The following is a 23,656-nucleotide window of genomic DNA, read 5'->3' on the forward strand; positions in this document are numbered from 1 at the left end:
TAATACGACATGGAAAGAGAAATTTTGCGAATTCGGAGGTACGTCGAATGGCGCGCGTTTCATTCAAGATTTGAAATATTGATTTATTCACGGCGGCAGGCTCTGTCTGCTCATGCTCGCAGAGCTTTCACTATCGTTGGAAAGCTCGCAGAATCCGACCAAAAAATGTTCACCGCCATGCCACCAGCTTGTTGTTACTGCTAAGATGTTTATTACACGTTAAGCTCTCTCGTTGCTTTATACTGAAATGTAGTCTATATGAATTGCCGTAAAGGCAATACTTGTCGTCGTCCAAACTGTTAAAAAAAAGGTGGGTCAACGCCATCAATTAAATCACTTTAGCAAGCATGACACTAGAAATAATTCTGACCCAAGAGTTACGAAGGTCTTAACTTTATATACGTTTCTGAGATTTACATAATCAACAACTGCATGTTCTTCGGCATTTCAGTTTAAACCTCAAAATTCTTTTTATTCGTTACTATTTTATGTAGTAACCATCTCGACAATACTACGAAAGAAATTGCTATGCTTCAGAATATTTGTCAACAAGATATCGGCAAATAATAACAATCTTGACATTATTAACGCTTCATCTGCTGGCGATAACTTAATACCTCACACTAGATTTAGGAAGCACTGAAAGTGACTATTTTACTTTACTTTATAAAAATAACGAGAATGTGTTTCTTCAAATTTTTAGCCATTCTTTTTATAATATATACTTAAAAAAATGAATTTGTTGAATAATTCCTCATGAATCTTTGCAATCTTAATAACCGTAAATTAAAAATATTGGAGCCCGTAAACGTAGTGTTAATGCTCTAACAAAAAGTCTCTTATGCATACACATGTTTATGAGTATTTTGATTTTAGGCCTCACCATTGCAAACATAATACCTATTATGATGCTGGGGCGCAAGCAGAGCCTCAAGGGGGAAACCGTTCTGGCCGATTATGGGCCAGAGGAGTCCCTCAATGAGAGCACTGACATAGAATGGGTGAACAAGGTAATATCTGCACAAATATAACACATTCTAGAAGCTCGCCTGATGTTTATCAGATTACGATAATGTTTGCTTAATTGTTACAGCGGTGGGTTAGAAGATTGATGAGGTTCTGCGCCCTGGTATCATTAATTTCTGTTTGCTTGAATACTCCTAAGACTTTTGAATATTATCCGCCCCTTCAGTATGTTACCTTCATTTGCGACTTAATCGTTACGTTTTTATTTACCGCTGAAATGATCGCCAAGATGCACATTAGGGGTATTCTGAAGGTAACATGAAGTTATAGCTCGCATAGATTGTACATTGGTAAACCCATTGTTAAATGTTGAACATGTTTGATTACAGAGGGAAAAATCTTATTTGAAAGACCATTGGTGCCAATTTGATGGGAGTATGGTTGTCTTCCTCTGGTTGTCCGTAATTTTACAGATGTTCGAAATGCTAGGGTTTGTTTCAAAATTCAGTTGTGTTTCAATATTACGGGCACCAAGACCTTTAATTATGATACGCTTCCTGAGAGTCTTCCTTAAGTTCTCCATGCCGAAAGCTAGAATTAATCAGATATTCAAGTAAGGAACTACTTCATTGTTTTAAACTTAGTGAATACATGTCGATTTATAATATCCGCACGTCTTACTACGTATTGTATGTCTACATGTTGTTTATTTATACTTTCAGACGTTCAAGCCAACAAATCTACAATGTGACTCTTTTCTTCCTGTTCTTCATGTCCCTATACGGCCTGCTGGGTGTTCAGTTGTTTGGAGAATTAAAAAACCACTGCGTTCTCAACACAACCCATCCAAAGCACATAACTATAAATAGTATAGCTATTCCAGATACATTCTGCTCAACTGATCCTGAATCAGGATATCAGTGTCCAGAAGGCATGACCTGTATGAAACTCGGATTGTCAAAGTATATTATGGGTTTCAATGGTTTTGACGAATTTGGTAATAATGCGCATTAAGCGTTAAAACATTTAGTTACAATTAGACTGTGGATCTTCATGCAAAATAAAAATTGTCTGCATCGATTACAACAAAAGGGAGTTACATAGAAATTGATTAAGAATTTTAATAGGCTCTGAATAATATACCAGCAAAATTCAACTCTTCTGTTTTGTGTTTCACTTACTCGTTTTTGTCCTATATGCATAAAATCCGCAGTCATGTTCTAATATTTGGCAATCGATAGCTAAATAATAATAGCTAATAATTTTTCTTTTCAGCTACAAGTATTTTTACTGTTTATCAAGCTGCGTCACAAGAGGGTTGGGTTTTCATTATGTACCGTGCTATAGACAGCCTGCCAGCCTGGCGCGCAGTCCTTTACTTCAGTACAATGATATTTTTCTTAGCGTGGCTCGTGAAGAACGTTTTCATTGCTGTTATCACGGAGACTTTTAACGAAATACGCGTACAGTTCCAGCAAATGTGGGGAGTCAGAGGACATATCAGCAATAGCACTGCGTCACAAGTTAGTAAAGAGCTAATCATTATTTTGTTAAGTACCTTCATTTACGTCGTTATTCTTATTTCGCAGCGAGAACAGTTTCAATGGAGATCAAATAGTTTCAAGAGATTTACATAAATACTAGTGTCAGTTTTTTTTTGTAGGTAGACGCGTCAAGGACCAATGAAAGTCAACTTTAATTTTTTAAACTGAATCGTATATTTTATATGCACTAATCGAAGCAGCTTTTTGTTCTCTATGATAAATAATAATGACGTAAATCAATGTGGTAATATCGGGTGCCTCAACCTGTATAGTGCAAAATATTAATGTATACATCATCTTTCAGATATTAACCGGTGACGATAACGGCTGGAGTTTGGTAACTTTAGACGAAAACAAACACGGTGGTCTAGCATCTCCAGTATGTCACGCGATCCTGAGATCTCCTCACTTCCGGATGGTAGTAATGTGCGCCATTTTGGCGAACGGCATTACCACCGCGACAATGAGTTTCAAGCACGATGAGAAACCAAGGCACACGTACTACGACAATTATTATTACGCTGAGATTGCGTTTACAATATTCTTGGACCTCGAAACCTTTTTCAAAATTTGGTGCCTCGGATTCCGCAGTTATTACAAGCATTCGATTCACAAATTCGAGCTGCTGCTGGCAATTGGTACAACCATACACATCATTCCGTTCTTCTATCTTACTGGATTCACATATTTTCAGGTTTCTACCTTCACGTTCATTCGATTTTCAACAGAAAATAAGAATTAATGAAATAATTAGTAGCAGAATTAAAGTACGTGGTCTTAAACTAATAAAAATGTGTTTTAAAACTAGGTTCTGAGGGTAGTTAGGCTTATCAAAGCATCTCCAATGTTAGAGGACTTCGTGTACAAAATATTTGGACCTGGAAAAAAGCTTGGTGGTCTCATTATTTTTACTATGTGGTTACTGGTTATATCGTCCAGCATCTCCATGCAATTGTTCTGTTTCCTCTGCGACTTTACCAAATTTGAAACCTTCGCGGAGGTAAGGTATATTGAACCATGCATACTTTTTATGCAAAATAATTTATAAACTCTCTTACAGGCATTTATGTCTATGTTCCAAATCCTCACACAAGAAGCTTGGGTCGAAGTTATGGATGAAACTATGCTGCGAACACACGAGACAATGGGACCCTTTGTAGCTGTGTACTTTATTTTATACCATCTTTTCGTCACATTGGTAAGAATTATTCTTACAACAGTTTAATCACATGATCATGCACTGACCTCTGATTTACTTTTCAAGATTGTGTTGAGTCTGTTCGTCGCAGTCATATTGGATAATCTCGAATTGGATGAGGATATTAAAAAACTGAAGCAACTGAAATTTCGCGAACAGAGCGCAGAGATAAAAGAAACTTTACCATTTAGGTTGAGAATTTTTGAAAAATTTCCAGATAGCCCTCAAATGACATGCTTACATAAAGTACCATCAGATTTTAATCTCCCGAAGGTAATATTTTAATTTTTAAATTTAAACGTTTTATCGCGAATGAAATAATTGTAACATATTCTTTTAATTCTAGGTACGTGAAAGCTTCATGCGACAGTTTGTTTTCGAGATGGAAAACGAAGAGAACGAAGGTGTGAAGAAAGTGAACGAGACCTTCGACTCGAAAATGATATACAGGAAACAACGTCCAGTTAAGATTTTAAACAATCCACCGAAAGTCCGAAACGTTGTTATTAGCCTGAAAAAAGCAGCTGTTACCTACATTATAAAGTAGTATATATTATGATTCTCAATAATTGTCAAAGATTACTTGTTATTTGTCACATATTTTTAATGTTGTTATTTTTTATACATTTTTAATACTATTCCTTTTTATATATTTTTGATACTACCTTCCACAGTGATTCCAACAATCAAAGGCTTCTGTTAGGTGATTCTGCAATGATACCAGTACCAGGGAAAGGTCTTTTGAAGCCTCAAGGTACTGTCAACAGCGCCAAGCAACTACGCATCGACCAAAAAAAGTAAGCTAAAAAACGTTGAGTAATTGGTAGACTACTCATTTTAACTAATAATCTTTAAAGCACAATATTTGATAATGTAACGTTAGGCTGTTGCATATGAAATGTCCGATTCATAGTAATGAGAGGAGTGATTATTTGGAGGTCGATACACTTTTATGTAGAATTTGATACCCTATCGATTCATGATACACTTGTAAATTAATAATTTTGTTGTGCCACAGGTCGATCAGGAGAAGTGTTCGCAGCGGTTCCATCAAGCTAAAGCAAACGTACGAGCACCTGATGGAGAACGGTGATATTGGAGGTATAAACAGAGTGAGTTCTTCTCGCAGTAGACCGCATGATTTGGACATTAAATTACTGCAAGCCAAGCGGCAGCAGGCCGAGATGCGCAGGTAAAGCAACCGATTCTGCACCGTTTATTAGCGAGTAAATCACTTCTACCACGTCTTTGTGACTTAACGCTCTCACCACCGGTTGCACCCAAATGTAGAAACCAACGCGAGGAGGATTTGCGCGAGAATCATCCGTTTTTCGATACGCCGTTGTTCGTGGTGCCGCGAGAAAGTAAATTCCGTAAGATTTGCCAGTCGCTCGTTTACGCGAGATACGACACGAACGTGAAAGACCCGTTGACCGGCAAAGAGAGGAAAGTTCAGTACAAGAGTCTGCAGTAAGTGCTTCTGTTTCGAATCTGGCTGCTTTTGTTTTTTGACACACCATAGAGCATTGCTTGACCATCCGAGTCGGACATGAAATTAACAATGGCCAATTTACTCCACACGCTTTTTAGCAACTTCCTCGGCTTGGTCACGTACCTAGATTGGGTGATGATCTTTGCTACGACCATGTCCTGCATCTCCATGATGTTTGAAACGCCACGTTACCGCGTTATGGAAGTACCTGCGTTGCAAATCGCCGAGTATGGTTTCGTTATCTTCATGAGCATCGAGTTGGCGCTCAAGATCCTCGCGGACGGATTATTTTTTACGCCTAAGGCCTACATCAAAGACGTTGCCTCTGTTTTGGACGTTTTTATTTACGTCGTACGTTCGCATCCAATCTCATTGATATTCTGGTCATTTTTATTTCTTTTTTTCTTTCTGGTCGGTTTCCCATCATAATTGTACGATCATTCAGGTTAGCCTCGTGTTCCTTTGCTGGATGCCGAAAAGCGTTCCGCCCAATTCCGGCGCTCAACTTTTGATGATCTTACGTTGCGTCAGACCGCTGAGAATATTCACGCTTGTGCCGCACATGAGGAAGGTCGTCTACGAATTGTGTAGAGGGTTCAAAGAGATCTTATTGGTAAATAATCTCGGCGCTAAACCCGTTCAAGTTCTTCCAAGGTTTCCCATCAAGGAATTTGTAACATGAACGACTCTGCAGAAAATTCATTGCTTTACACGTGATGTTGCTGTTGATATTGTTTCAAAGAAAGTGGTTTAATTAAATATTAAATTTAAATAGATATTTGAAGAAAATGCAAAAAAAATGGGTTTTTTGGAAATCTTCAATTATTTACCTTTAGTTATTCAAAGAGTTGTTTGCATTACGAATCCCTTAGTTGATCTGGCTGGGTACTATTTTATGCGAAGAGTTCAGACAAAAAATGAATAAGAAGCTTTTTAGGTGTCCACTCTGTTGATCCTATTGATGTTCATATTTGCGAGTTACGGTGTACAGCTTTACGGTGGTAGATTAGCTCGTTGCAACGATCCGACCATTCTGAAACGGGAAGACTGTGTCGGCGTGTTTATGAGGAGGGTGTTCGTGACGAAAATGAAATTGCGACCGGGCCGAAACGAGAGCTATCCATCTATACTAGTGCCACGCGTTTGGTAGGCGTTACAGTATAAAATTCTCCATTCTAGATCGAAGAATATTTTTCAACAGATAATGAAATATTTTAGGGCAAATCCTAGGCGATTTAATTTCGACCATATCGGTGATGCACTGATGGCGCTTTTCGAGGTGCTCTCGTTTAAAGGATGGCTCGACGTTAGAGATGTTCTTATCAAGGCTCTTGGTCCCGTAAGTTCACTCACCGTGAAGTCACAGAAAACAATGCACAGTGGTCGATTTTTCTAAAAAGTGGGACGAAAATCAGTGTGACTTGAAAATTTGATTTATTCGCGAATAATAGAATTGAACACATCTGTTAATTTTCGTAGATAGATGTATCATTCTTGTCAAGTAATGACTCAGCATCAACATCGATTATGATGGGTTTTCCCACTCAAAATCATTCCGAAAAACATTCCGAAAAAGTCTCATACAAGTATTCATGTTATGAGCTACGTTACGAATTGCACTTGTTACCTAAATAAATTTTAATTATTTTATTACTTTAAAGCCACACTTTCAATTACTTAAACAATTCCGAAAATATTCAACTTCTAAAATAATTTTTTTGTTTGTTCTCGTCCCACTTTCTATACTTATCAACCACTGTGCGATATGGTGTAAAATAACCACGACGATGATGCTATGAAATAATTTTCTAGGTCCACGCCATTTATATCCACATCTACATCTTTCTGGGATGTATGATCGGTTTGACTTTGTTCGTTGGTGTTGTTATCGCCAATTATTCTGAAAACAAAGGGACCGCGTTACTCACTGTCGATCAAAGACGATGGTAAATGTATTATTAATCAATTACATCCGTGTTTTCTCAAAAATCTGATGGTGTACGTTATTATGTGACCCAGGTGCGATTTAAAAAAGCGACTGAAGATCGCCCAACCATTGCATTTGCCACCCAGACCGGATGGGAAGATATTCAGAGCGTTTATCTATGACATCACTCAAAACATCTATTTCAAAAGATTCATTGCGGTCATGGTGCTCATAAACAGTGCTCTTCTATGCGTTTCTGTGAGTTGGACAATTTTCAGCTATTTTCATATCATATATCGTCGCCTCCTCCTCTGCTCCCACACCCAGTTACAAGTATAGTAACAACACACAACACACCGTTCACAAATACTAAACAAATACTTTGATAACAGTAGTAACCTTCAGATAGAGGACGCACTCTACTCAGTTCATGAAAGACTGTTACCTTGAATCATTTGTTCCTTGCCGGCTACCATTAGACCGTGGTAAAAGTAACACGTGTCTCTTATTGCCATAACGACATACCAATCTTTTTCTCTTTCATTTTGTACACTCAAGTGGAGAATCGAGGAGGAACACACGGAAGCACTCGCTACGGTCTCCACGATTCTGACACTGATCTTCCTCGTGGAAGTGATCATGAAAAATATTGCTTTTACACCACGTGGCTATTGGCAGTCCAGAAGAAACAGATATGATTTGCTCGTGACAGTCATGGGTGTTATTTGGATCGTCATTCATTGCACAATGAAGGTACGTTGCCCTCCGGTAATCAATTATGAAAAAAAAAAATAACGAAATCAGTGTTTTTGTTTCGGTAATCTAATTAATTGTAATTATATTTGTGTGAAACTGACCGACTTGTAAATGACAGGAATGATTTCTTGCAGAACGATCTGTCGTATGTAATCGGCTTTATGGTCGTGATCCTTAGGTTTTTCACCATCACTGGCAAACACACGACTCTCAAAATGTTGATGTTGACGGTCGGAGTGTCCGTTTGTAAAAGTTTCTTCATTATATTCGGCATGTTTCTTCTTGTTTTCTTTTACGCCTTAGCGGGCACCATCATCTTTGGAACTGTGAAATACGGGGAAGGTATAGGAAGGTAATGTGTTTACATATACATAGAGAACAGGGATATTTTAGCTAACAAGGAAAGAACACGTTCACCGATAAGTCATTTTTACTCAAATTGTATAAATTAACGAGTATAAATACAGATGAAATAGAACAGATATTTCATAGGAGTTGTGTTCGTCACGCCGTCTTCGAAATTTAACGGCGGCATGCAGAACTACTCGTAATTCGGGTTGGTTGTATTACTTGATCATTTTATCAATTTCTGCTGTTCGAACTAAGTGTCCTTTCCTTGTGAATAATACAATGGCGCAGGCATCTTTGATACGATGTGATTCTAAGCAAAATGATTTATCATTTAGACGTGCCAATTTCGAATCACCCGTGACTGGCGTTGCTATGCTCTTTCGCATTGTCACAGGAGAAGACTGGAACAAAATAATGCACGATTGCATGATACAACCACCGTATTGCACTCCAGCTGCTAATTATTGGGAGACTGATTGCGGCAATTTCCATGCTTCCTTAATTTATTTTTGTACATTCTACGTAATCATTACTTACATTGTCTTGAATCTTCTAGTGGGTAAGTACTGATTGATCTATCAGGCAGCGATGTTACAGGTTCCTTGCAGGTTTAACATCATCAAATACACTATCTGATCCTTTCGTAACAGCTATTATCATGGAGAACTTCTCTCTATTTTACTCGAATGAAGAGGACGCCTTACTTTCGTACGCCGACATTAGGAATTTCCAAAACACCTGGAACGTGGTCGATAATCATCAGAAGGGTGTCATACCAGTGAAACGGGTACGCCTAAAAATATTGTTGTCGATCTCGACTCCTGTTATAAATTAGATTAGAAGTAATGATGTATTAGTGTGTTTCAGGTGAAGTTCATTTTACGGTTGTTGAAAGGCAGACTGGAGACCGATCCGCAAAAGGATCTGTTGCTCTTCAAGCATATGTGTTATGAATTGGAGAAATTGAACAACGGTGAAGACGTTACTTTCCACGATGTCATTAAGTGAGTAATTACTTTTCAGGTTTTGCACTCCAAATTAACTCTTTTGTAGGTTTTATTATTAAGACAATTTTTTTGTTGAAGTAGCTTAAGAGAACAAATTTGTAGAAAAACCTGAATTGCAAAAGAGTTGATTCAGAGTAAAAAAAGATGAATATGATCTACAAAAGGATTAATTTGCAGTGCAAAGCCTGTAGTGCTCCCCCTTTCCATGAATATCTAAAATACATGTGTACTTACGTAAGTAAGATTATGTTTCATTCGTGTAATACTTCTTGCAGTATGTTGTCATATCGGTCAGTTGACATCCGAAAATCTCTTCAACTAGAAGAACTTCTAGCTAGAGAGGAGTTCGAATACATTATTGAAGAGGAAGTCGCAAAACAAACAATTAGGAATTGGCTGGAGGGTTGTTTGAAGAAGAAGCGAGCCAGTGGGGTGAGTTACTACCAAATGCAACAGCTGGAAAAAAAGTGACATGAATTTTTATGAATCTCATAAACTGGTATATTGCAGAAACAAGAAAATGACCTTGTAGCTAGTCTTCGTGCAAACGCCGATCAACCCATACAGCAACAAGAACACCCAGAAGAGAAGGGGAAAGAAGCAGACAAAGAAGAGGAAATAGAAACAAAGGTAGACACGTTAGCTTAAAGTGTGTGCTATTAATTATGTGACTGACTGTATGTTTTTGAGTAGGATGCCTGTAGGAAGAAGCCTGTAGTTCTTCCAAGGTCGGATAGTATAGGCAGTGGATCAAGAAAGAAGTATTTAACTCCAACATCATCAGACTCGGCTTCGATCAGATCTGAAAAAGATAAAAATGCGCCACCGAAAAAGAGGAACAATAGACCACCGCGTAAGTTATTTTTGTACGTTTATCGATCGAATACCTTGTCTGCCGTTTTGTTTGACCTCGTGCATTTCATTTGAAGCAATGGCGAAAAATAATCTACCACATCTCACAGAGAGCACGGAACCGCCCCGACAACAGCGAGAGGTCTTGAACGCAAAGACAACCGCACCAAAACCTTCCAGTGTTATGATAGAGGTTCGTGAATGGTGGAAGGAGCAACTTGCGTATAGCAGTGAGTCCAGCGAAGACGAAGTTTAAAGTTTTCATACAGAAAGCATGCGTACAAAAATGGAGCACATACTTTCAACGATCGAAATAAAAATTTGATTCGATATTTTAAACGCTGCAAAACGTAAATCACATTTCAATGCATCTTCGTATGTGCTTCCGTTTTATTTGCATATGTACGATCCAAATTGGCGAATTACTTATCCGAAAACAATGGTTCAAGAGAAGAAAAAAAAAAGAGGTTTTGAAGAATACCTTTAGCCTCATACAGAGAAAAGGAGATCCCTGAAAATCTATGAGAAATGACAAAAGATGACTATTTTTTTTTGAGTGCATAATTTTCTAGCAATGTCGCCGCAACAATCCTCTGACAGGAGCTTCCTATGTTAAGCTATACGAAGCAACATTATATAAGTGCTGAAATTTTCTACTGTTTCGTTTTCACACATAGAGCGTAGAAATAATTTCGTCAATGCACGGGGAATAGTTTTACGTAATTTTTGTGCTTAGACTTCTTTCTTCCAGCACTTAAAGATCACTGTTCTTCGAAACTGCTAACAGATAACCTGTTTGTTTACCTCGTGTGTCAGCGTTCTACTCAGCAAATACTCAGGTTCCACGTAGATTAATGTTTTGTAGATCGTGCAACGCGTTTTTACACATGCTAAGGATAATTTATTAATTCCGTTACACATATATTTTTTGCGCCAGTTACCAATGTTGAAGTACGGAATTTGTATAGAACCGTAGAATTAGATACATGGTAGGTTTTGTACGATAAAAAAAAAGTATTGAACCACGGAAGTGCTAATTAAAATAAATCAAATTGACGTTGTCGAGAACAATTACGAGTACAAGGAACACAAATGATGATTTCTTTTCTATTGGAAACAATTCAGTTGTTGAAGGTTTTATCTGTTCGGTTGAGCCATAAATAATTTCTCTTTCTTTGTATCTATCTTTATGTAAAGTATTTAACATTGATCTATTACGAAGAGTCTGTCGTTATCCATTAACGGTTACTGCGGAGTTCGTCAACTACGAGTTATTCGTGGCTCGATCGAATACATAATATGCGAACGAAAACTAATGTAATGTGAATCCGTTTACAGCAGAAACATTACGTCCTGAAGGCCTGTATTATAATGATAAGAAAGTAGTAACTTTAATATTGGCAGTTGTGAAATTTTTGCATCTGTTTGTGAATGGCATACATACGTTTTTTTATTTGTTATATATATGTATATGTATATATAGCAGAAGTTTGAATGATTTGATATCTTCAACAAACATTTAATTGTACGAATTGTTCATGTAAAAAAGAAACGAGATACCAATAATTCACTGTCAGCATATTGTTCTAAGTAAATGCCATTAAATACGTAAAGGAACAGAGTTTGAAGTACGTTGCAGTTTGATTGAACACTCACAGATTTTTAATATGTTCACCTTGATCACGAAAAGGAAGTTAGTCGATAAGTAGTTGATACTGATGACGTTAGATCGTTAAGGATTTTTTTAATAAGAATTGGAAGCGTGGATAGAACAAATTATGTATAAAGGGAAGAGAATGCCTAAATATTAGATATGTATATTCAAATGAGACAGCACAACTATTTATATTATCTATGTGATATGAGTTGATTTTATATATATATATATATATATATATATATATATATATACAGATCAGGAGAACTTAGAGCTATAAAATAATATTGTTTACAGTATTGTAATGAATGTTGATCACTGTTGCTAGTTTATGTGCCAATGTGCTGTACTGTAACAACGGAACGATAATAAATGTTGATAGATACAATTATTCTTAACTTGTTTTTTAATTCGAGGAAGAAAGAAATCAATTATTTCAGAAGGAAATGGCAAATCGTGTGTACGAATAAATTATTTAAATGTAAAATACTCAATGGCATCTATTTTGTAAAAATTTTTTAACAGACATACATAATTTAAACAGCATAAAAAGTATAAAAATATAAAAGGAATGACTTACGCAATGCGCACAGTTTACATGAGAAAAATATTATCGTCCGCGGCCATTATCTGATTAGCATCGGACATTTTGTTAATTGCCGCAGTAATTTCACCCGATGTGAACACCTCAGACTGTTCACTATTAATATATTCCCTTACTCTTGCCAGTGGGAGCGATTGCGCCCTTTGCTGCTGGAACAACTTGTGAAGAAGTGTTCTGAACACTTTCAATCTGAAATTATACGGAACACATTGCGTATACATTACATGTAAACTACACATACCGAACTATATAAGGAGCAAGAATTTCACTGATTCAATGTAACTCTACTCACCTTTCTTCGGTAATTTTTGCAGGAGATTCCGAAGTCGAGGTCGAGGCCTTTTCAGTGTCCTGCGATGTACCTTCGGACTTGCTAGGAGTCGAATTAGTTCCGGTTTGCGATCTAGTAACCCTACTCACAGCGTCATCGATGTGACTATCATCGTCGCTTTCAAAATCATAAGGGTCTTGTTCTCCAGTCGTGGTTGTTCTTCTAGCGCGTTTCTTCTTTGTTCTCTCAGCCGGTTCGTCCTCATGCGCGCTTCCTTCGCTGTCGTGTCGTCTTCGTTTCTTCTTCTCTTTCTCTAGAACTCGTTTGAAGTAGGCGAACTCTATTAATTCTATTGCAGCGTGTGCATCTTCGGCAGTAACGTTCTTCGACAAACGAGCCTTCGCGTGCGCCGTAGATAATCGAATCAGCGTTTCCAAAGTACGAGCTGTTACAGGTTGAGTCTACATAAGAAGGTAATCAATTAAGTACAGATCAGAATAATTATTATCGCACTAATTGCACCGGTAATTATGAAAGTGGTGTAAGTGAAAAAAAGTTTCCATTTTCATGTTTCTTATGTTAAGTCTACATATATTCTTATATAGAACGTTTTCCAAATAATCATGAAGTAAGCATGGAAACATTTTGTTCCATAATGGAAAAATACTTTTTAATATATTTAAATGCGAAAGCATAAATATCTCGTAACAAAATATGTATAACTTACACCACTTTCATAATCACCGGCACAATTCAAAACATAGAGATTGATGAAATACCCTTGCTACGTCGGACTCCACTGATTCCTCAGACCTCAGCTTCGAATATTCTGCAGCTATTGCTTCGCTAGCTTCTTCCGTGAGTTTAGGTTTCATGCAGCGTGCAATGTGAATGTATTTTCTCATAAAGCTTATAGAAAGAATTTGATCGCTGAAAAATATTAACTTTTATAATCATTTTCGCTGTTATTTTGTCGTGTCATTGTTATGTTGATTTTCATTCAAGTACCTTTTCGAACGCATAAGCCCATGTAATAAAGGATCATATTTTTGATAAACTTGAATCTGTTCTCCTTCAGGAAGAATCTCATCAGGATTTTTAGTAGTCAGTATGTCTATTTTGCTGCCCATAGGCAACGCTTCTCCATCTTGTTCCGTCGGATTTCTGTATCTGTGCATCCTCACAACATGATCGCTGATAATTTGATCTTGTTCGGAATCCACTATGTCTAACATGACAAACAATAAGTCGAAACGCGAGAGAAGCGAATCTTGAAGTCCAATATTCTCCATAGGTGTCTTATACTGATCGTACTGTGAACATGAACATTCGTGTCGAATACTAGTAAAACTCTTGAACACATGTTACTTTCAAAGCATCGCTTACTCTTCCGTAAACTGGATTCGCAGCTGCCAGCACAGAACATCTTGCATTCAAGCTGGCATGTATCCCAGCTTTGGCGATCGTCACCTTTCCTTGTTCCATCACCTCGTGTATGGCTGTTCTATCTATATCCGACATTTTATCGAACTCGTCTATGCAAATAATTCCTCGATCCGCCAACACCATAGCACCAGCTTCCAATCTACGCTCGCCTGTTTCGTTGTCCATAGTTACAGCAGCTGTTAGACCCACACCGGATGATCCTCTGCCAGTAGTTGGTATTGCTCTCGGTGCAGTGCACAAAACGTAACGCAGAAGCTGTGACTTTGCAACCGATGGATCACCAATCAGCAAAACGTTTATATCTCTGTAGAAAGACAAGTGTTTACGACACGTTACAATACGTTACGATCAGAGGCGTGCGAGAATCCGGAAATTCCGGGTCGGGACGGGTTCTCGAATATTCTCGGGAATCCCGAAAATTCTCAGGAATCCTAATATGTTTGAGAATTGCGAACTTTTTAAGAACCCGACTCGTATCGACCCGATCCATAAAGTACCCAACATTTTCGAGTTCTTACACACCCCTAGTTACGATACATTACACGCATTATGCGAAAGTTCTTACCCTCTTAATCTTGTACCATTAGGTAATAGTTTCTCGACACCACCAAGTAATAAACATAGTATCGCTTTCTTCACATAATCATGTCCATGTATAGAAGGAGCCAGTGACTTGCCAAGTAGCTCAAAAATATTCTTACATGAATTATTCCTGGCTAACTTTTTACACATGGCCACATCATCGTGAGAAATGGACAAATTAGCTTCCTTGCTCAATTGCATGATATTGTTAGCAATTAATATTGTCCTGAAAGATAATACATTCTCTATGTATGTGGTTCTAATGGAGTTATAGTAGGCGATGTAATAGTAAATTTCTCTGAGTGACGAACCTAAAAGTGCCAGTTGTGTAGCCTCCTTGTTTACCAGGTAAACATCTAAAGCTTCCTACAACCTGAACTCTATCACCTGGTTTGCAAAGATCTACCAAGTCATTATCGCATACAACATCAATGCTCCTTGGTAACTGGCCAGTTGGTGCTTTTTCGGGCATTTCTTGTATAGTGAGTGTTTGATGATCTTTGTATGTAGAAAGACCAAATTCTGTTTCTAGGGGATTACCATCTTCATCCTATAGATAAAGTACACATTAAAAACTTTTGAAATTTGTAAATGAGCTTTATGCTTTGCTGCTCTAATCATTAAGGGATTAAACAATATTAGCTTTAAGAAAATGATTACTTGAGTTGGGTACGCAGCAGATTGTGGAAACGCATCAAATGACGTTAAATCGGTGTAACCTCTTTCCATTACTGTCTTTGTTGCACTACAATAGTGAACGCTTCTAACAACCTTTGGCCGCACCAAAGAACCTAATAATATTTACAGTATGCATTAGATAGTATTACATTGTGCTAATGACATTAAATATGAAAGTTTATGGAATTCAACTTACATTTTGTAACAATACCTTCCACGCACACCAAGTTACTCAAAAAACGAGAGGTAAGGGTTCTTGGTGTGACATGCTTGTTTCCAAAGCTACCTTCGAAAGCTATAAAAAAATCTACATTTCTTTTCGCATAATCGGTATCTATGCTTCCAACAAATTGCTTCAATGCATTTTGAAAAGCCAGATGTTCTTCGAAACAGTTATTTAGCAAACTACAAGTAAAGTTAGTATTAATATTATCGGCATTATTGTATGTGTTTAGTAAAACAAACAGTTACATATAAATCTGATGTTGCTATGCTCACCTTGCCGCACGAGTAGGATTCTTTCTTCTCAAATCATTAATATTTACAAATAATCTGCGTTTATTCTCTTCGATCATATTCTTAACAAGAGTAGTATAGATGCCTTGATCCTCCTAAAGAATAATGAGAAAAGGAATAATCGTATTTACCGGTCGACTATTTTTGCTTACCGTATCGTCCAAAAAATCAACATATTCTCTCTGTATCTCTTCGAGCCTTTGATCTCTGTCTATACCATCCATTTTCACTTCAATTGATATTTACGAATTGTATTAACAGTATTCTCACTAACAACGTAAACAGATTTGCAAATGATCGTGTGCCTACACAACAACTTTGCGCGGGAAAACAATAAATCGAATCGCTCTAGATTCGATATACAAAATCGATGGTGTTAATGGTTTCTTGCGCTTTTCGAAAGATGGCAGCACTGGCGAATAATTATGGCGGGTTTATTTAAATTGGACTATCAAGAGAACGAAACGATTCGTTTCGGGCTTGTTGTTTGAATTACGTAGTATAATGGTTTTGATTCTTGTACGTATAGTCACAAACTAAATATAACCATATATATATAGTTAACTTAATATATTTTTCATATACCAGCAGTATGGATCAGCTACTGTAGAATATGCGAGCGCTGGTCAAATAAGTAGAACAAGTCTACCATTGATCGAACAAATAATAAATACAACTGCGTCGATAAAGTTCATCGGTCGTCCTGGAACTCTTGGAGCCGTCGGGCTGAACGGACTTTCCAGAATTTTTACAAGTTTACGAAGGATCTGATGGATCCAGGATCGCTAACAATTATTATTTCTATAATACAATACATTGAATGGTTGATCTACTCTGCTATACCTCGTCTACGACTCGATCAATTTTAACATCTACCCCCCATAGTTAAAAATGCAGAGTACATAGATGGCGCAAGAAAACCACCACTAACCTTTGCGATGTCAGCATTTCAGTTGATCGAATGCTACACAAAATCCTATACCCTTAATCCATGATCTAGAATTTAGACCCTAGATGAAATATTCATAACATCTGTCTACAGAGATCATAAATTTGTGATTTTATATCGCACATTCATTTTTGAGCAATTATAATGGAAAGACACGTGTATGTATCAATGCGTCTAGATCTTTCGATCGGTTAAAAAACGATCTATGAATTAGTTACTACTCTGCTTGCTTCGTTCTTTATAGCATTCTATAATGTAATTCTACATATTCTTTTTTTTTCTAGATTGCACAATAAGTTATATTTGTAATTACTGATTGGCTATAGCAGTATCCAAACAATACGCAAAGTAACATGTGTACTCTCGTTTTTGGAAAGGACAACGTTAATCAGTATCTTTCTTGATAAATCTGTTGCGTGTTGTAGAATATGTTTTTAGAGAGTATACGAACGGTTAAGTGTAAAATATTTTATAATAGAAACTAGTAGTGTAATATATTTCTTCTTGTTTGATGTACATGATCGCGTGGAAAATTGTATAGTTGCTGTTTTGACTTGAACGGTGCCAGTGTGGCACCCAACGCTGCTCCGTCGTAAAGTCAAAGCGCACACGTCGACGCAGTCTAGGGCCGAGCGTGTGGCGCACGTACACACCTGTTCGCTGTTCGGATAGCTTTGCATATTGAAGCACGGTGACAGCAACATCATTTCAATTGGCAATTGCTTTTCTTTCGTTTTTATCCGAACCCTTTCGACGAGGACAAAACCATAAAAATGGCACCAAAACAGAGAATGCGCATCGCTAACGAAAGAGCTACGAAAAACATCACGCTTCGGGGAAACGTTCCAAAATCAACGGTAAGTTGTTTTCTTCGCTGTTGAATAAAATTCATCTAGTAAACGCTCTTGATCTATGAAAGTAATTAACGAGTGATCAATCATATTAAAACAAGCTATTGCCAATTTACAATATTGAGGTTATAAACTTTGATAGCCGAAATAAGTAATGCATACATGCTCTGACGTTTCTGACAGTATTGTTATATTGCATTTCTCAAATTTTTACGCTGCAATCTGTTTTCAATTATAGAGTAAGGAATAGAAAATATTCGAAGTTATTTATTCATTGTATGGTAAAAAGGATGGTTTAATAGAGCAATACTTGTACCATATGTAAACATATGTAAGAATCTTAAGGTATTAGATTATTAATACTTTTCGGTATATTCATTTTTATTTGAAAATCTACAGTAATATCATTTATTTTAATAATATCAGCATATCTTATAATTCTATCTGATAATTTCTAGAAACCACAGGAAGATGGATCTCCAGTTGGACCATGTTTGTTAGCCCTTTTCCTATTTGTTGTATGTGGTTCTGGTAAGTTTCATTTGCATAACCATTCGTTTCTCTTTTTGTTTGTCATTTGCACAAAATCGATTTATGATTATTTTTCAGCTGTATTCCAAATAATTCAGAGTATTAGAATGGCTTAAGAGATGTTACAAAATGTGAAAATCGAACAGATGTTGCTGTTATTGTTAATATGAAAAGCTGTCTACAACTAATTGGTACACAAACGAGATCAACAGACTGTTTTACCATATACTGTAAACATGTAGGCATCAAAATGCTGTTGATTCAAAACTGAAATCAGAGTCTCACTAAACAACTTTTTCCATTTGCCACAATATGAAAAATTTATTTGTAAAAATTTAGCATTTATACACTTCTTACTTAACTGCATTACATATTGATTGTATCGATGAAAGAAGATTGCATTTAATGCATTTTGTTCAGATATTACCAATTGAATATAACACGGTGAACAAAACACTTTTTCATTTTCATTTTGTCACGTCATATACAGCAATTATTATGCATATTTTCATAAGAAATGTGAATTCTTCCATCGATACGTGCATAGTAAATAATTGTATATATGTACGATCGATTAATTGTATCAATTCATTAATCAAAGCATTCCACTGTGAGCAGTTGGTAGCTTTTGGTTGTCGATATATTTTAGAGGCCTTAAGAACGTAACAGGTCCTTATATATGTAAAATATATATTATATATAATATCAATGTAATTTATCCTAATGAAATATTTGCTACTGACAATTCTTTGTCTCTTTTAATAAATTATATTATGAATAAATATTAATCTTTTATGTTTTTAACAATCCTTGATCATTTATAGGCTTTCCGATTCATTGAAATTAGAATATTATACTGAATTTTCTGTTACAAATGGTTTAGAACTTCAATTTGTCCTAACAAAGTAAAATCAAAGAATTTCTTTTTTAAGATTTCATACTTACCTGTGTGAACTAATATTTTGTCATGATTCTCATGAGAACTTTCTCTTTGTGTTCAAAATTAAATTTAGATTTCCTGATAAGTATTGTGCTAATATGAACGATACGATTTTTGGAGTATTACCTTCCATATTTCAAATTTCGCGCCAATTACTATTGGCAATACTGTGGGAACTATATTGTTATCGTACCTAAGTTCACTCGGTAGCAAAATAGTACTGATAGTACTTTTACTTTCTCCCTGCTTTTATCGAACAATGTAGCTGAAGGTAGCCGATGAATGTTCTCTAGTTATAGTCGAATGTTGTTGCGATTTCCGTTAAACGGAAAACTTGTAATGAACGAAAGCGAACCGGCTTGTTTTTCGAAACGAAATACTTTATTATTGCTAAATTCTTCTATACTACATACAAAATATTTGTTGCATATTGTGAGGACACAATACCCTGAAAGGTTTAAATAAAATGGCTGGTATATTCAATTTATTTGGTAGTATATCCGATCTCAACAAAGGTATGAATTTATACTTCCGAAAGTGATAACCTATCTGTTGTCTGCGGTATCATTTTTATAAATATTATTTATGAAAATTTACCAATTATTTTAATCAATACAGGTCAAGTTGTAAAGCCACTCTCAAGAGCAAATACATCTCTTGGAATTGGTGGAACTTCTTTGAAATCTTCTAATCAGTCAAAGCCAAAGGGATTATCATTTAGGTCTAAATCTGATTTAAATGGGTCTAATATACCACATTCGAACCAAGACTTATGTAATAAACAACAAGAATGTCTGAAACCAAATTTAACACAGTTGGACAGCAATGGTTATTCACTATCACCACGCAAAGAGTTGCTGAAGGTATTATTATTCATACTATTAATATTTTCTAAATAAATATAACATATTTATTTACAGAAACAAAATGTTCAATTTGAGAAACTAAATCATTTGTCTCCAAAGAAAACAGTTGATAACCAAAATGTACAATTACAAAAACCATCTGATGACCTTGCCTTTAAGATACCATTGCCACCAAAGAGCATAATTAAGAATTCATATCCTGGACCAGAGAAATTAGCACCTTATTATGATATGCAGTTTGAATTTGGTAAGATCTCAATATTAACTAGAGGTATGTTTAAAAAAAAAAACTAGAGGTAAGCGAGAACCTGACAATGTTGAGTATCTGATGGTTGGGACAGATTTGAGAACCCTAATGTACTCGGGAATAATCCCGAATTTGCTCAAAAATCCCTAATATTTTTGGGAATCTCGATATATTAGAAAATCCTCGCACAGCTCCAACAATAACATATTGCAGAATATTGTAACTTGACCATGCTTTATAAAACATATAAACATAATTTTGCAGATGATTTTTACACAAAAACTTTGGAAAATGAATTTAAGGAACTATTATCGAAAAAGAATGATAAAGTGGTGCCATATGAGGATGAAGGATTTGAATCAGGTATAAAAACTTAATTTTAACTACTGTATGCAAATGATTTCAATGAAATATGAAGTTTTCTATCTAGATCCAGAATCGCTAAACTTTGAATTACCCATGTTACGTATGACTCCAACATCCGATGATGAAGAATGGGAGAGTAACTTGATACTTAATTTACCAGAATTATCAGATGATGATACTTTTTAATTTAATACCGTGAAACTTAAATAGGTTAAGACTGCGTTTAAATATCGTGTTTAAAACAAAACGTAAATTAAATGTACAGGGTGGTCCACGCAACTTGCACACCTACACAACTTCCAAAGAATGCGTCGCACGAAAAAGTTTTGTATACAAAACTGTTTCGTGTAACGCATCCTTTCAAAGTTATATAAGTGTGTAAGTTGCATGACCACCTTGTATATAACAGTATAGTAGAAATTTAATGAGAAGTATTCTATTTTTATACCTATCAATGTATTGTCGTAAACATTAATAAATTATTTGAATATGTAACGTCAGTGGTTGTTTTGTTACTATAGATGTACCTATAATTGCTAATTTCACTAAACACAGATCACTTGTTAAATACGAAAAAGATGTCGACAGAGAAATGTATAATTGTAATAGCAGGTATTTTGCAAGACCGTACCTTTAATCATGTTCGTTTCATTGCGGAAAGTTTATCGACGTTACTGCCGAATTTCAATTATAATGTTATTTGTAAAGATTCAACAGAATGGAAAGTAGGTGATAATTGTTTCTTACTGTATTAATATTTACTGTAAAATGTATCTTCTAGTCTTGGTTAGAACAAACATGCATGTGCTGTGGTTGGAACCACACTGAATCTCCTTTGATATGGAAAGAAATTGGACTTACTCGTACTAGCAGTACATACATTGGAGGTGCTTACCAATTTTGGGAATTGCTACATAAATATTATAATATTACATCTCATTTGAACAGGGATGATCTTGAAGCACTACAAGAGGATTTTGCATTTGTAATTAAATGTGACGTCTATAAATCCAATATTCTGAACAACTAGTCAATTTTATATTTTATAGATTTATGATGCAGAAAGTAAGATATGTAAATGTTTAGAGACATGTCAGGAACGTCGTAAAATAATGATAATAGGAGCAGGAAGATCCATGTGTCACAATTTAGTTCCTCAATTGATAATGACAAAGGAGATCTGGTTGAGCCATGGACTAGTTATAAAGTTATATGATGAGCCAGGGTGTTATTTTAAAGTAAGAAAGATTTTAGAAGATGCAAAAGGACTCGTTGGTGGTTTGGATGCGGTCCAAGTTGTGTACGATATACCTGATGGTTTACACGATTGTGAAGTGCTAATTTATATTGATGCTTTGATAAAGTAAATAGAAATAGTTAGCATTTTAATTTTTCCAATAAAGAGTCGTCTAATTTTAAGATTTATCTTTTCGAGAGAGGAGTTCGAGGGAACAGAAAGTTGGTTGCACCGCAACTATAAGTCTGCAAAAGAATTATCTATGCAAATAAATAATCATGCACCATCTCACATGAAAATACTTTTTTGTTCATTGGGTCCCACGTGTTTTTTTGTTAATGTTATGCACAGATTTGTTACAAACCTACCAAAAACAAGTATTGTGGCTGTTGGATCTCACTATGGATTAGAAGTGATATATGTGTTGGCACGTTCAACAGGTTTTCCTTTGAAGAACTTTGGTTGCCCTCCTGTTTGGGGGTACCTGGGTTGGCTTCCATATCAATATAATTGAATTGTATGCTTACATCATTTTACACTACACATTTGTTATGAGACTGAATACAATTTTAGGAATTAATCAATTTGTGGATGTCCATCATATGATTCAAAAATCTGACTATTATTTACCTAATAGAAGAGCATTGGACTCAAGTGATACTGCGGCACTACCGATTGGCGTCCAACGTTCACAGTTGAGATGGTTTTTTTATATGGTCCACGATAAAATAGATCATTATAAAGAGATTTTTGCACGCAAGGTATAGATGAAACATTTTTAACACTAGGTTTACAGAGCAAAAGTTACGGAGTAAAAGTGATTATTTTACATTGCTTTATAAAAATAACGAGAATGTGCCTATCTAAACTTTAACCATTTTTTAAATAATATATACCCAAAGAAATAGGGATGTTGAACAATTCCTCATGGATGCACCTTTACAATTTCAATAATCGTGAATTAAAAATATTAGCACGCGTCCCGTAAAGCTAGTGTTAATTTACTTTTTGTTATGATACGTATATAAAGGAATACAAATTTCTACACTTGTTTCCGTAGTCACTGACACAATATCAAGTGGGTAGATGTGAAGATTTTCAAAAGTGCAGAGCAATTTGCGATCTTTTAAAGTTATGGTACAGGGCGGAAGTGGGTGATGAAATTCTATCGTTGGGCGTTATTTCTGATGGTAAATGTATAATAAAAGTAATAATGCTAGCCAAGATACAAATACTTTCTTCATCACAGGTTCATTTGGTATTCCGGAAGGATTAGTATTTTCACAACCAGTATATTTGAAAGTATTGGAAGATCAGTCTCGAGTATGGGTACCTTTCAAAGATTTTCCAATGCCAAATATGCCACTTGGTATATTTCAAAACCTTGTGGATACTGCTGTGATGATTAATAAAAAATTCCCAATCGTTGAAAGCAAAATGGAAGATTTAAATACTGGAAACTATAAAGAAATATTGACTCAGAGAAATTCCAAATAACTTGGAGTATTTTTAATCCCATATATTCTGCCAACAGAACATAAAATTACACATTTATCAGTAACAGAATAATTACATTGAAAAATTCGTTATAAACAAGTAAAAAGTTGATACAAGCAATGTTACAAAGTAACTTAACATTTTTACTGAATGGATAAAAAAGAAGAGTAGCAACAAAGCTTCTTAAGATAAATTTATTACCTACTAAATACAGTTGAATAAATTAGCTAAGAAACGTTACTATTAATTGCTTGCAAAAATGATTACATTTTATCACGATAATTCTTCAAAAACATAATTAGTTACGGGTGTAATACTTTTTATC

General features: G+C 35.7%; 5 protein-coding genes and 2 long non-coding RNA genes across 11 annotated transcripts; 4 read left to right on the plus strand and 3 right to left on the minus strand.

The window, feature by feature from the left end:
- Positions 1–111: 111 nt before the first annotated feature.
- On the plus strand, positions 112–12,277 carry LOC143353424 (sodium leak channel NALCN-like). Of its 4 annotated transcripts, none has more exons than XM_076786752.1 (29): positions 114–310; positions 877–1,010; positions 1,094–1,279; positions 1,356–1,579; positions 1,689–1,963; positions 2,242–2,489; positions 2,815–3,204; positions 3,319–3,510; positions 3,571–3,708; positions 3,775–3,981; positions 4,055–4,254; positions 4,383–4,505; positions 4,727–4,900; positions 4,999–5,178; positions 5,299–5,551; positions 5,646–5,813; positions 6,138–6,346; positions 6,419–6,539; positions 7,013–7,146; positions 7,220–7,385; positions 7,686–7,880; positions 8,018–8,235; positions 8,570–8,793; positions 8,885–9,021; positions 9,102–9,238; positions 9,517–9,673; positions 9,752–9,871; positions 9,935–10,094; positions 10,204–12,277. In XM_076786752.1, the coding sequence occupies exons 2-29, from the start codon at positions 906–908 to the stop codon at positions 10,347–10,349; spliced, it is 5,187 nt and encodes a 1,728-aa protein (XP_076642867.1). In that variant the 5' UTR covers positions 114–310; positions 877–905; the 3' UTR covers positions 10,350–12,277. The 4 variants fall into 4 exon arrangements, 3 of the variants coding, with proteins under 3 accessions (XP_076642867.1, XP_076642865.1, XP_076642866.1); XM_076786750.1 differs by having other exon boundaries at positions 115–310; positions 10,171–12,276; XM_076786751.1 differs by having other exon boundaries at positions 115–310; positions 4,055–4,251; positions 10,171–12,276.
- Positions 6,095–7,745, minus strand: LOC143353429 (uncharacterized). The gene is made up of 3 exons (XR_013082131.1): positions 7,573–7,745; positions 6,554–7,100; positions 6,095–6,233 (listed from the first exon to the last, which is right to left on the minus strand). It is a non-coding gene; the product is annotated as an uncharacterized LOC143353429 (long non-coding RNA).
- LOC143353430 (uncharacterized) lies at positions 7,797–8,908 on the minus strand. The gene is made up of 3 exons (XR_013082132.1): positions 8,772–8,908; positions 7,985–8,207; positions 7,797–7,890 (listed from the first exon to the last, which is right to left on the minus strand). It is a non-coding gene; the product is annotated as an uncharacterized LOC143353430 (long non-coding RNA).
- Positions 9,913–16,313, minus strand: Mcm3 (minichromosome maintenance 3). Its single transcript, XM_076786760.1, has 12 exons — positions 16,000–16,313; positions 15,830–15,942; positions 15,528–15,736; positions 15,314–15,444; positions 14,965–15,203; positions 14,637–14,879; positions 14,012–14,375; positions 13,634–13,938; positions 13,405–13,555; positions 12,647–13,086; positions 12,331–12,543; positions 9,913–10,043 (listed from the first exon to the last, which is right to left on the minus strand). The coding sequence occupies exons 1-11, from the start codon at positions 16,069–16,071 to the stop codon at positions 12,345–12,347; spliced, it is 2,466 nt and encodes an 821-aa protein (XP_076642875.1). The 5' UTR covers positions 16,072–16,313; the 3' UTR covers positions 9,913–10,043; positions 12,331–12,344.
- Positions 16,314–17,383: 1,070 nt separating this feature from the next.
- LOC143353434 (stress-associated endoplasmic reticulum protein 2-like) lies at positions 17,384–18,960 on the plus strand. Its single transcript, XM_076786767.1, has 3 exons — positions 17,384–17,653; positions 18,106–18,178; positions 18,257–18,960. The coding sequence occupies exons 1-3, from the start codon at positions 17,570–17,572 to the stop codon at positions 18,292–18,294; spliced, it is 195 nt and encodes a 64-aa protein (XP_076642882.1). The 5' UTR covers positions 17,384–17,569; the 3' UTR covers positions 18,295–18,960.
- A 474-nt stretch (positions 18,961–19,434) lies between these two features.
- LOC143353433 (uncharacterized) lies at positions 19,435–20,876 on the plus strand. 2 transcript variants are annotated; one of them, XM_076786765.1, is made up of 5 exons: positions 19,435–19,633; positions 19,737–19,981; positions 20,039–20,231; positions 20,496–20,594; positions 20,650–20,876. In XM_076786765.1, exons 1-5 carry the CDS (start codon positions 19,585–19,587, stop codon positions 20,781–20,783), a joined length of 720 nt encoding a protein of 239 aa, XP_076642880.1. In that variant the 5' UTR covers positions 19,435–19,584; the 3' UTR covers positions 20,784–20,876. The 2 variants fall into 2 exon arrangements, with proteins under 2 accessions (XP_076642880.1, XP_076642881.1); XM_076786766.1 differs by having other exon boundaries at positions 19,438–19,633; positions 20,662–20,876.
- A 130-nt stretch (positions 20,877–21,006) lies between these two features.
- Positions 21,007–23,353, plus strand: LOC143353431 (putative malate dehydrogenase 1B). Its single transcript, XM_076786762.1, has 7 exons — positions 21,007–21,322; positions 21,379–21,597; positions 21,686–21,960; positions 22,033–22,322; positions 22,408–22,595; positions 22,895–23,024; positions 23,084–23,353. Exons 1-7 carry the CDS (start codon positions 21,176–21,178, stop codon positions 23,329–23,331), a joined length of 1,497 nt encoding a protein of 498 aa, XP_076642877.1. The 5' UTR covers positions 21,007–21,175; the 3' UTR covers positions 23,332–23,353.
- The last annotated feature ends 303 nt before the right edge of the window (positions 23,354–23,656 follow it).

Source organism: Halictus rubicundus, chromosome 4 (assembly GCF_050948215.1).
Source record: "Halictus rubicundus isolate RS-2024b chromosome 4, iyHalRubi1_principal, whole genome shotgun sequence".
NCBI lineage: Eukaryota > Metazoa > Arthropoda > Insecta > Hymenoptera > Halictidae > Halictus > Halictus rubicundus.

Coding starts and splice junctions, on each gene's coding strand:
- LOC143353424 (XM_076786750.1), top strand. CDS start 906: ATGATGCTGGGGCGCAAGCAGAGCCTCAAGGGGGAAACCGTTCTGGCC. Junction 4,255..4,382: donor GTTACCTACATTATAAAGTA/GTATATATTATG, acceptor TACCTTCCACAG/TGATTCCAACAATCAAAGGC. Junction 5,814..6,137: donor GGTTCAAAGAGATCTTATTG/GTAAATAATCTC, acceptor GAAGCTTTTTAG/GTGTCCACTCTGTTGATCCT.
- Mcm3 (XM_076786760.1), bottom strand. CDS start 16,071: ATGGATGGTATAGACAGAGATCAAAGGCTCGAAGAGATACAGAGAGAA. Junction 15,737..15,829: donor AATCCTACTCGTGCGGCAAG/GTGAGCATAGCA, acceptor CTTTACTTGTAG/TTTGCTAAATAACTGTTTCG. Junction 13,939..14,011: donor CGAATCCAGTTTACGGAAGA/GTAAGCGATGCT, acceptor TCATGTTCACAG/TACGATCAGTATAAGACACC.
- LOC143353434 (XM_076786767.1), top strand. CDS start 17,570: ATGGCACCAAAACAGAGAATGCGCATCGCTAACGAAAGAGCTACGAAA. Junction 17,654..18,105: donor GAAACGTTCCAAAATCAACG/GTAAGTTGTTTT, acceptor GATAATTTCTAG/AAACCACAGGAAGATGGATC. Junction 18,179..18,256: donor ATTTGTTGTATGTGGTTCTG/GTAAGTTTCATT, acceptor ATTATTTTTCAG/CTGTATTCCAAATAATTCAG.
- LOC143353433 (XM_076786765.1), top strand. CDS start 19,585: ATGGCTGGTATATTCAATTTATTTGGTAGTATATCCGATCTCAACAAA. Junction 19,982..20,038: donor CACGCAAAGAGTTGCTGAAG/GTATTATTATTC, acceptor ATTTATTTACAG/AAACAAAATGTTCAATTTGA. Junction 20,232..20,495: donor TGATATGCAGTTTGAATTTG/GTAAGATCTCAA, acceptor ATAATTTTGCAG/ATGATTTTTACACAAAAACT.
- LOC143353431 (XM_076786762.1), top strand. CDS start 21,176: ATGTCGACAGAGAAATGTATAATTGTAATAGCAGGTATTTTGCAAGAC. Junction 22,596..22,894: donor AAGAGATTTTTGCACGCAAG/GTATAGATGAAA, acceptor TTGTTTCCGTAG/TCACTGACACAATATCAAGT. Junction 23,025..23,083: donor GTTGGGCGTTATTTCTGATG/GTAAATGTATAA, acceptor TCTTCATCACAG/GTTCATTTGGTATTCCGGAA.